General features: G+C 39.9%; 1 protein-coding gene across 2 annotated transcripts; it reads right to left on the bottom strand.

Annotated features, from left to right (window-relative positions):
• Nucleotides 1-6,368: 6,368 nt before the first annotated feature.
• On the bottom strand, nucleotides 6,369-11,126 carry tdh (L-threonine dehydrogenase). Of its 2 annotated transcripts, none has more exons than XM_072442007.1 (9): nucleotides 11,029-11,126; nucleotides 9,508-9,702; nucleotides 9,212-9,254; nucleotides 9,058-9,128; nucleotides 8,689-8,838; nucleotides 8,438-8,610; nucleotides 8,273-8,363; nucleotides 7,836-8,105; nucleotides 6,369-7,487 (listed from the first exon to the last, which is right to left on the bottom strand). In XM_072442007.1, exons 2-9 carry the CDS (start codon nucleotides 9,692-9,694, stop codon nucleotides 7,348-7,350), a joined length of 1,125 nt encoding a protein of 374 aa, XP_072298108.1. In that variant the 5' UTR covers nucleotides 9,695-9,702; nucleotides 11,029-11,126; the 3' UTR covers nucleotides 6,369-7,347. The 2 variants fall into 2 exon arrangements, with proteins under 2 accessions (XP_072298108.1, XP_072298101.1); XM_072442000.1 differs by lacking the exon at nucleotides 11,029-11,126 and adding an exon at nucleotides 10,127-10,222.
• Nucleotides 11,127-12,364: the final 1,238 nt, after the last annotated feature.

Raw genomic sequence — 12,364 nt, 5'->3', positions numbered from 1 at the left:
TCCAGAGCCGAGTCACGGAGTTCATCCCAGAGTTCATGGGCTCCCGAGAGGCCGACTGAAGGACAGAATATAATTTAGTGAGGAATTGATTGATTGACTGATTGATTGATTGTTTGACTGATTGATTGACTGATTGATTGATTGATTGATTGATTGACTGATTGATTGACTGATTGATTGACTGATTGATTGACTGATTGATTGACTGATTGATTGATTGATTGATTGATTGATTGATTGATTGACTGATTTACTGATTGATTGATTGATTGATTGATTGATTGATTGATTGATTGATTCATGTATATTTCAGTGGTACCAACTTCTCATTTTCAATCTGTTCCACTTCCTTCATATTGGAAAAATCTATAAGAACTGTTGCTCAACATTAAACAATAACATTTTCCTCTGAACTATATTTACACAGGATCTCAGAGACAACTTTTCACTGGTCTTGGTCTAATTGTACATATCCACTTAGAGTAAGTGATCCGGCTTCTTCAACGGTGAATCACACCCCAGCGTCTCATGTAAGAGTCTAGTGCAATGGTACAGGTGCTAATCTGATCCTAGACCAGCTTCTCAGGTTTCTGTCCTAATCGTGGGATTAAAGGGTTGTGTAACAGTTGCAGTACATCCAGGGATCAGTAACAGTGAAAGTTCTCCTGACCTGAAAGTGTTACAAGAAAAAGGGACAGGGCAGGGTGCTGTTCATTGCTGAAGAAATGTACATTCAGTTTTAATTTAGTTTATTTCAATTCAATTTATTTGCCCAAAATCACAACAGTGGCTTGTAGGGCAACAACAAGAATAGATTAAGCAATGTACATGAGGACTTGGCAATGTCCCAGCATCCCCTCTGCCTGTACCTTGTTGGGAAAAGTAGAGACCATGAGGAGGTCCAGAGTGAAGGAGAGATCTGACTCACTCCTCCTTGTCACTTGCAGTTTGAAAACCATATTGGAAAACATTGTCAAAAGCTGAGCGTGCACAGTAAAACGCCACATAAACAAACACCTGACATAACTTGCAAAACACTAAAAGTATTTTGACACTAATTTAACAGCACGTTGTTCAAGTTTTGGGCTGCAAAGTGACCAGACTGGTTGTTGGTCAAGATTTGAAGGGCTCAGTTTAAACATGTACTTCTGTAAAGAGCCTCAAGAACAGTCACAATTCACACACTTCTATCTATTTTTTAGATGAGCAGACCACAATATTTAAACATCTCCTCTTTTTTGGCAATATTTTTCCCAATCCACACAGTAATAGATCAATAATAGATCAGAGTCAGTAATTACAGTGGGATTCAATTCAAGATTCAATTTATTGTCATTTCTATGCACAGAATAAGACACTGTTTTGTCCCTCAAAGTCTGTATAAAATTACAATTAAATACACATAAATAGTAACAATATAAATATAGATGTAAAAGCTAGTGCCTAATTTAGAGCTCACTCAAAAAAATCCATACAACATTCTGTACTTCTGTTCTGTGATATAACCAATGACAGTAGTATAATCAGCATATTTCATGATTATAAATTACTATCACGGAAAGCCACACAATTATGTAAGAGAAAAAAAGCATTGGACCTAAAACGCATGCCTGAGAGTTCCCAGTCACTCATACGGGCTTCAACAGAGAGAAGTCATTCATTGTAACTTTTTGTGATCCATCTACAAATAGCTTCTCCCTAACCAAGAGTCCGGAATTAAAAGCGGAGACATAATCAACAAACAGAATTCTTGTCTTGGGTCCACACACACAATCTTGGTGCTGTATATTAATGAACCAAGCGCTCAGTTTTCATTAAAACAGACGTGGGCCAGAGGACAGATGTCTTGAGTTTTCTTCTGTGGTACTGGTGTGATATTTGTGGTACTGGTGTGATATTTGTGGTACTGGTGTGATATTTGTGGTACTGGTGTGATATTGACTATGAACAGGAGACACCTCAGAGCACTTTTCTATGACGCAAGGAGGAATGCCGTCCAGGCCGTCTTGTCCTGAACAAAGGTCTTGAAAGCCCTTGGACATCCTCCTAAATCACTGTCAAGCTACACTATTGGAGACATTCAGAAAAGAGAGCACGCTCAGGATCAAGAGCTTTATTCATCTTTTTATTTTTTTTATTTTCTCTATTCCCTATTAAGAAAATGAGAGGTTCTGTCCATAGCAGTTTTGTTTATAAGAGTTTTTTTTTTTTCTATTAAGTGTGTTATCTGTTCTTTTCTTCTGTATCTACTTGCGTTGCAACATCAAAATTTCCCCATTAAGTGGACAGGGAGGTGAAGTTTGTTCCTTACCACATGTGCCCTTGAGGGTCCTCTTCAAAATAGCCCTCTATCCTGACCCTATATGAAGCAACTTTAATTAACCGCTTGAGGGAATGTCGTCAGAATTGAATACCTAATAATAATAATATGATAATATATACATGCCTGCAAAAGTAAAATATAGATTATTTTAAGTGTATTGTATTAGTCATGTTTTGAGCAGGCCCTTGTCCAGGGTGTTCCCCACCTAAGGCCCAAAGTCACTGGGATAGGCTCCAGTCACCCGCGACACCAAACAGGAACAAGCGGTAGAACATGAATGAATTTGACATTTGACACCGAATTGGTAAGACACATATTTCTTTGTCCTTGTGCACTGGTAATGATTATTATTTCTTTCAATTTAGTTGAAGGTAAATAGTTGTTTTTATTTTCCCAGATATTTAATTTCACAGGCATAAATAGATTAGTATTCAATTCATGGTTCGAGAAATGTTACCACTTCCAGACAAGTCACACGCTGTTCTGTTTTGACTGGTGTACAGTGCAGAATGAAGACTGGGAGGAGCTTGAGCTGGAGTCTCATGTAGCAAGTAAAATACTTTCAACAGCTGTGGGACTGTGCTAATGTTATGGCGGGTTGGAGAGCAGCCAAAATACTCCCCCACGCCCCCTCCTCCTTTCAGACTCTATATGTCACGCTCATGTTCTCCATGTGCAGTCTAAGACGCTCAAACATTGGGCCCCAGTAATGAAATCACCAGGCTGCTGATTGGCTGAAGGTGATGGTTACATAAGAGGAGGGCGAAAAAGACCAGAGAAAGTCAGTTACTCCTGTTGGGCCATTGTCTTCGTTTCTACAACATTGTCAGCCCTTAAGCAGCATAACTTACACCCTCAAAGATTTGGCCTCGTGTGCACAAGTACAAGTACAAGTACACACCACTGGTCTTGTACCATCTTGAATACACACATGCATACACTTGTTCAACAAAATAGTTACTTTAATTAGACAATATACTCTTAGATAAGATAAATTAAATACAACCACAAAATACATTAAACTATGCTGCAAACATAATGCAATTTCTATAAAATAACAAGCAATTGAGCTAATATCCAGTGAGTTTGAGTTAACAATATCTCAATATCAGTTTTATACTAAGGTTAGACTTGGTCCTGTTGTTAGTCTCTCTTGCACACAGAATGAGGATGGTGATAATAAATCATGTTTATGCTTATAGGATTTCCATGTAAGTTCATTATAATTGATAATATATTATTATTATTATGCAATCTATAATATAACATGAAATCACTGGTATTCCTGATGAATCATGGTCTAGTAGAAATGTATGAATGGATCATGAAATAGTGCATGAAAATATCTATCTATATCTATATATACACACACACACACACACACACACACATATATATATATATATATATATATATATATATATATATATATATATATATATATATATATATATATATATATATATAAAAAAATCTGAATTTTCTTATCTTAACAAATGTGTTCCCCAAGGGCCCATCCTTGGACAACCTTTTTTTTTTTTTTTTTACATAAACTGAACTGTATATTCTACGGCTCCTTTGCTGCACAAGTGATACAAAATTTCCAAGAGGATTTTAATTCCATCCGAGTAAAACAAAATGTATGCGGACACTCACACAAAAATGTACCTATTCTTACATGTGATGGTAATAAGATTGAACACGGGCCCAATTACAAATACTTGGGAATCTGGATCGATTAAAAACTCTCTTTCAACGATCACGTACAAGAGCTAAATAATCTTAAAGCCAAACTGTCATTCTTCTTTAGAAATAAAACGTGTATTTGTTTTAATTGTAAAAAATAGTTAATCCAGGCTACATTTCATTCAGTTCTAGATTATGGTGATATTATATACATGCATTCTACAGCAATAGTGTTAAAACCTCTGAACAAGGTTTATCATTCAGCTCTAAGGTTCAGCTCTAAGATTCAACTCTAAGGTTCAGCTCTAAGATTCAACTCTAAGGTTCAGCTCTAAGGTTCAGCTCTAAGGTTCAGCTATGAGATTCAGCTCTAAGGTTCATCTCTTAGATTCAGCTCTAAGGTTCAGCTCTAAGGTTCAGCTCTTAGATTCAGCTCTAAGGTTCAGCTCTAAGGTTCAGCTCTTAGATTCAGCTCTACGGTTCAGCTCTAAGATTCAGCTCTAAGGTTCATCTCTTAGATTCAGCTCTAAGGTTCAGCTCTAAGGTTCATCTCTTAGATTCAGCTCTAAGGTTCAGCTCTAAGGTTCAGCTCTTAGATTCAGCTCTACGGTTCAGCTCTAAGATTCAGCTCTAAGGTTCATCACAGGAGAAGGACACAGAACTCACCACTGTGAATTATACTCTAAAGTAGAATGGCAATCATTGGATGCAAGAAGAGAACAGCACAGCCTTTGGTTTATTTATAAAGCTCTCATTGAAAGTTTATGTGATTATTTAACATGTTTGCTGAACATCAGATCAGGTGTTTGCAGATCCAGATCCAGCCCCAGGACATGTTTATTTTAAAATCACACATAATAATTATGGAATGAAACAAAGACTTTTTAATCAAAATGATTTGATATATTTCAATGAATTAAAAAAACATTTGAAAGACAATATCAGTGCACTTTTATTTGTTATTGTGTGTTTTATAAATTTGATTTGTTTTATTTATTTGTTGATTATTTTATTTAATGTTTTATTTGCATCTGTATATCCTGTGTTTGCTTGTATAATTTGTAACAGGGCACGCTTGTAAATGAGAGCTTGCTCTCAAGGGCCCTCTCTATGTACATTTTTACTTTAATAAAGGACTTTTAATCTACACACCTATGCAGAGTGTCTTGGATGTATTTTGGAGTCTGGTCTTTCTTCTTCACTAGTTTTTTGTGTGGCCCCGATTGGACACCTGCATAGTTTGACATAGTTTGAGCCCATTAAGCACTCACATATTTCACAGTATCATTAGTGTTGTAGGCACTGTTGTTGAGAGTTGTAAAAGAGGCATGTGACTCTACCTGTTCAAGTCTATTAACAATCAGCCTGGAAACTGGAGACACTGACACTCAACACATTGTGGTAGTATTGTCCTTTCAAGTCCGACTATACTTCCATTGTTGGGAGTATTATTACGTCTGAAGGTTGGATAACGCTTTCTGCAAAGAAACGTAAACAAGGGCCAAGCTGGTATCCTTGGTACAGTGAATTTTTGGTGACTATAACATAGATCATCTAGCTCTAACTGAAACATGGATTCAAGATCATCATGTAAGACTAAATTAAGTCCACCCCATTTAGTCATCTGTAATTTCACACTGTAGTTTATTCTTGAGTCCTAAGGGATTTTTATTTTTATTAGACGGGACAGTAATGGGCAGCAACACAGAATGATGATAATCGGTGTCCGTCTTGCATGTTTTTGTGGACTCTGAATCTGGAAATAAATAAAATATAAAAATATTTCCTGGTACATGCTGGTAAAATTAAAAAGTGTTGTGCAACGGTTCGTGGCAACTACTGCTGTGATTTAGGGCTCAATTGAAATGCATCCCAAATAAGAAAAAGGTCACTGAACAGGCATGGAGTGAAGGACACCGCTGACATCGGTAGCTTTACGGTCGCATTGCTCATACAAATCAGGTTGTGTCATATTGTTGGTACTGATGTACTTAGTTCAATCATTCTTATTCATCTCCTGATAATTCAGTTAGGCTGAAAATACTCAAACATTTGAGTAAGAGTGTTTGGTAAGTTCACAGGATGACTGTCCTCGTTGACCCTGTATGTCCACGTTTGCACTTTTCAATGCTCCAATTTATTGCACTCTTGGGTTGGAAATGTGAAATGAGAGTCGTTCCAAAATGTTTTAACTACCAAGCATGCTGCCAATACTGCTACTCACAATATTTGCAACTGCTTGTACAACTGTACTTCATAAGTTATAACACAGTGTGATGTGTGAAAGTGTTTATTTGCAACTAATCCAATAAGGGCTTGTTCAGGAATGCAATTGCAACTGTAACGCTTGAGGCATAGATAGTTCAAAAGGGTTTATTTTCAAAGCTTGAGATTTAAAACCTGCAAAACCTTAATTACATTAACACAGAATGATAAAAGAAGACAGTAGTGGCTGACTGTAGATTACAATCACATTGTAATTTTTTCTTCCAAATAAGTTTATATGAAAATTAAAATAACAAAAACAGATAACATTAGAACTCAAAAAATGTCCCTACACTTATCAGACAAACAGAATAAATAAAACATGGAATAAAGAGAAGAATATTTGCTCTGCACTTGTCAGATACCACCCCAGCAGGAGATTTTTTTTGTCTGAAACATGCTGCAAAATGAGTGCACAGTGGCAGAGCGGTTAGCGCTCTCGTCTCCCAAGAAGATCGTGAGTTTGATTCCCGGGAAAGACCAATCGATTCAAATCTCCACGTTACCATGGGCTCTCCGGGTTCCTCCCACCGTCCAAAGACAGGCAAAAATGGCAACTCTAAATTGGCCCTAGTGAATGAATGTGAGAGTGAATATTTGCCTATGTCTCTGTGTTAACCCTGTGATGAGCTGGCCCCTGTCCAGGGTGTTCCCCGCCTAAGGCCCAAAGTCATTGGGATAGGCTCCCCTAACTGGAACGAACGATAGAAAATGATTGTTAACATTTTGGTCTAAAGTGCATCAAAGGTGATATTTTGCATTAAAATTTTACTTTTCCATTTAAGAAGTTTAGGAATGAATAACTTTCTGATCTAGAAGAGACTGGTAACAGACAGGCTTTGATTTATCCAACTCTGAAGCAGAGGACAGGAGAAAGAGTGCAAAAACACTGTTAATCAACCAAAATTGCCAACGAGTTGTCTACCACATTTGAACCATTCTGGTAGCGCAGCAGCCAAGAGCCCTTACAGGTTTACGCAGAGGAGTTGGCGAACCTCTATGTACAAGCCATTTATCTAATCTATTTGGTCAGTCTTTACATATGTACAACTCTCAGAAGGAGCAGTTTTAAGTCAGTTGATCTGAGCCATGCGCCGTTCTGCTGCGAAGAAGTTGAGCATCGTCTGCACCAGCTCAGGGAGGTCGTAGTCGTGTTTCCAGCCCCAGTCATTTCGCGCATTGGAGTCGTCAAAGTTCATTGGCCAACTGTCAGCTGGGAGGACAAGAGAAACAGGATTTAAGTTTTGGGAAATATGTTTGTTTTAGTTGTTAGGGTCAAATTATGTTCAAATATTACCTCATAACCCACTAATGTAAAATAGTATTAAAACAAATACAATCAAAAAGAATAATAAAAAGACAACTTGGTGACTAGTACAGTTCGCAGTGTACCCTCTAGTGATAAGAAAACACAATCCTAAAGTGTATGCTTTCAGAAAATACATTTTCATCATGCATTTATATATTATATTGAAAGTTTTAGCTACTCAAATGTACCCACTGTTAGAAACCACCATCTCTGAGCATCACATGTACGCTGCCACGGACAAAGGGAACTCACCAATAGCCTGCCGAACGAGGTCCACGTCATATGTGACCTCCAGGTCGGGCATCTGTTTCTGCAGCTCTTGGACTAGCTCCTCGGGGGTGAAGCTCATGGCGTTGATGTTGTATGTTCTCATGCTCAGAGAGTCAGCCGGAGCCTCCAATACCTCCAGCGTGGCACGTAGGCAGTCGTCGATATACATCATGGGCAGTTGCGTGTCCGATCTCAGATTGCATTCGAATTTACCGGATTTGATAGCATCATGGAAAATCTGGACGGCATAGTCTGACCCAAAATGAGAAAACAAGATCTTAAGGATAGGAATAATAAATAATATATATAATACTGCATGTTGTCTGAATATTAGATAAAGTTGTGACATAACGACACAGCAGTACAGCTATAGATATCCAATAAAACCTGCTGCACAAGTATAAGGTTTCATTTCACACCTGTCGTGCCTCCGCCTGGCATGGAGTCAGCAGAGATAATCCCTGGGTAACGAAGGCAGCGGAAGTCCAAGCCATAGCGGTGGTGGTAGTACTGTAACCATACAGTATATATTTTAGTCAAGGTAGGATACAGGCACTAAACATGCAATCGTAATAAAGACCTACTTCTCCCATGAGCTCAGCATGCACTTTGGAGACTCCATAGATGGTGCGAGGTCTCTGGACACACAGGTCGGGGGTGGGATTACGGGGAGAGGTGGGTCCAAACGCTCCAATGGTGCTGGGCACAAACAAGCGCAGGCCATGTTCGGCTGCGATGTCCAAAATGTTGTGCAGTCCTAAGAAAACAAAAAAAACAATATTATCTGTTTTCTTCACAAAAGACAACACAGTTGAATGTTTTATTTTCTACTCACCAGTGATGTTGACAGAGCGAGCCAAGGCCACATTGGCCTCACCCACAGCACTGAGCAGAGCGCTGTAGTGAACCAGCCATGTGATTCGGTTGTTCACCACTATTTCACGCAAGTTTTTGTAATCTAGAATATCAGAGTAGATAAAAGGCCCTGAGGAAAGAAAAAAACAAAGTCAGCACTTTGAGAACATTACAGTGACATTTAGATGAAAGATTTTATTTGTCTAACATCTGATCATCCTTCAAAACTTATTTTCTCACATTCAATACCAAATAATAAATACTATGCATACATTAATCTTTCTGTTTGCATTAAATTTGCAGTAAAGTAGACAAAGTGTATACAGATATGACACATGTCAGGACTCACCACTGTGAAAGACATTGCTTGGGGGTTTCCTGATATCTGACAAAATTACATTATTCTTCCCGAACCTTTTTCTGAAACAGAAAAGGTCAATGTCAAAACAAAGAAACACCATTTTTAGATTACATATCATTTATGATCATAGCATTGTTTTTACCTTAAGAGTTTGGCCAGTCCAACCCCAAGTTGCCCCAGGCCACCTGCAACACACGAGCCGTGAACTGGAGTTAGTGCAGGACAAGCAGCAAAACAGCATCAAATAATGATCTACTCCTCCTCTGGTTTCCATAGAGACTCGTGAAAGAGGTCAAAAGCCTAGACGCCCACTTTGGAAACTGGAATCTCATTGAGCATTAGGTGCCAAATTGGTAAATAAGCAGCTCTAAGATCTGAAGGGGGGGACGGGACATTCTGTACCAACTCAACCCATGACGTGTTATACCTTCAGCCTACCTGTAATGAGCACCTTTGGGTGGTCCGTCTCCGAGAAGGACACAGAGTGGAAGCTGGCATCAGAAGTCACCTGGCGAGGGGAGAAGCTGATGTTTCGAACCGCGATGGCCAGAGGCTGACAGCCGCATACTGGAGAGCTGAGCAGGGCCTGCTTGGCCACTCTGCTGAGGCTTTTGATCACAGGCATACTGGTACCTACATGCACACAAGGACATACTTTCAGTTACACTTCACACAGATCAGGATTTACTTTTATGCAGAGACTATTAAGACTTTGGAATCCTTCCTTTCTCAGTCTCAGGCCACTTGACTAAATGTTCATCTAGAATTGTATGTCTAGACTAACCTACAGGCCCCTACACTGTGTTGGCCTGGAGACACGTCGACAGTGAAAGAAAACCAAAAAAACAGAGGCGCAGCAGACGCGCACAGACTGGTCCATATTAGGTTACTTTAGGTAACAACTGATTCTTATCGACCTCATATATTTGAGCACAGCGTGACGCACCAATCAGAACTGCCATAAACTAGAGGTCGAAAAGAAGGCTTAAAAAGTAAAGCTACTTCTCTTTTCTCCGCGCCTGTCTCTTTATCTTTACATTACGCGCTGGGTACTTACCGAGAGAGTGCAGAGCTCCCAAAAAGGAAGGAGGAGAGTAACTTGAGAGTATTTATACTGCCCTGCCTTTACTGAGAAGCCAATCAGGACCCGAGAGCGCGCAGGGTCATCAATGCAAACGAAAACACTGCCAAGATCAGGATGACTGACAGCCACAGCGACCCTCAACACTTAATATAGCCTCCGTTACAGGTACCTTTAGTTCATGCAAGAACTGTTTTGATTTATTTTTAACTTCAACTTCTGATGCCTTTCCATCACATCATGGCCCAATGTGAGGTTACAGTCGGTTATATAACAGAGGGCTCCAGTTTTGGAGGCGTCCTACAGACAATGTTTCCTGCTAAATGAAACACGTGCAGTATGTGAGCGCTAAAGAGCACTGCGCCTCCCCAAAAGTACTCCTCTACATTTAATGTAAGAGTCGTGCTGGTGCCAACTGTTGGACTATACTATTCTCAAAATACTTTTTATTTTTTTACTTATTTTGTTTTTCTTGTTTAATTTTGATTTTATAATTAATGTTGAAGGAATGGGTTATAGGATAGTGATAAAAAAAGATTAGCCAACAGTCATGGAGAAGTCAGCAATCTATTCAAATAGATAAGAGTAATTTAGTAACAATTAGGCCTAATCGACACATCTAAAAATGATTAACATAATTCATTCATTCATTTCTTCATTATAAGAAGACAATGTTGGACATAAAATAAAAAATAGGGTATAATGATATTAATGATAACCTATAGCCTGTTCTTGTCAAGACAAAGCGTAACCAGGGACAGATATAATCTTGTGGCTCATGTGGGGAGAGCATTATAGAAACTATACATCTATAATTATTCATCAAGTTAGTTAAGTTACATGGTTGCCTGGTTGTGAGATCTAAAAGATGTACTTACCGGCTGAGTGTACAATTCACAGTGAAATAAATCCGCTCTGAGCGCGTGTCTGCTGATGCTCACGTCGTGTTATCTTCATCCAGTGTTGCGTCAGCTGCGTCTGAGCGCTATATATCGGCTCCATCTGCTTCCGCGGAAGCCGGCGTCCTCACCCCATTGGCTGCTGGTCGAAGGTGCGGTCTTCACTCATTGGCCACGCCCGCGAGGGACGTCCTCCGCCGGAGCAGACAGAGGATCTTTGTAGCTCCCCCACATGCTCCCCCAGCTTTGTTCAGAGCCCTCATGTGTCCAACATATGGCGCGCTCAAGAAAACTGCTGACTAACTTATTGTTACAAGTTAAGAATAGGGGTCTAACACCATCGTGACGCAATGGCACTGTGTTTACTCATGAATAAAAGCTTATGAGCTATGCTAATGAATAAAAATGAGATGCACGGTGGCAAAGGCGGTTAGCGCTCTTGCCTCCCAAAAAGGAGATCATGGGTTTGATTCCCGGACCAGACCAACACGACGTGATCTCTCTGGGTGGAGTCTGCATGTCCTCCTCGTGTTACCGTGGGTTCTCTCCGGGTTCTCCGGCTTCCTCCCACCGTCCAAAGACATGCATGTGTTAGGCAAAAATTGGTGACTCTAAATTGGCCCTAGTGAATGAGAGTGAACTGTCTGTAATGTCTCTGTGTTGGCCCTGCGACAAGTTGGCCACTGTCCAGGGTGTACCCCGCCTAAGACCCGAAGTCACTGTGATAGGCTCCAGTCACCCACGACCCCGAAAAGGGAACAAGCGGTAGAAAATGGATGGATGCACACAAAATGACCAAATCCATTATACATGATATGGTATTTTGTGCAATTAGATCAATGTAAATTAAGACCCCCAATTTAATTTATATTTAAACTTGATTTGAGGATTGTATTAGGTTGCATGTCACGGGTGAAATGCACGTCATGGTGAAAGGCACGTCCTTGGTACACAGAGAGGCTGACCTGCTGAACTCTATGCACTCACTTGCCTGTAATGAGGAGGGGTCAGATTCAATGAGCCCTTCAACTCAAGACCCCAGAACCTGGAGCAGTGGCACGTGCATTCATGTGATCAGCGTCCTCTTATTGACTGTGCCATTTGTGATATGGATGTGAGCTGTTTGACTTTGAAATTCAGTGTTTACTAAAGATAGAGCGGGGCGAAAAGGGTCAAAGCGTGGCCCTAATCCAACAACAGTGTCTAAGACTTGTGGTGGACTGTGAGTGGTAGAAGCACGCACACCCCTTCTGATGTCATTACCTTGAAACGGTTTCAAAACAAGGTAATGCGTAACCGGGCATATGTACAAATG

Source organism: Eucyclogobius newberryi, unplaced genomic scaffold, assembly GCF_026437365.1.
Source record: "Eucyclogobius newberryi isolate DKJ021-1_F unplaced genomic scaffold, fEucNew1.0.hap1 SCAF_1, whole genome shotgun sequence".
In the NCBI taxonomy this organism is placed as follows: domain Eukaryota; kingdom Metazoa; phylum Chordata; class Actinopteri; order Gobiiformes; family Gobiidae; genus Eucyclogobius; species Eucyclogobius newberryi.
This window is presented reverse-complemented; position numbering and strand designations above follow the sequence as displayed.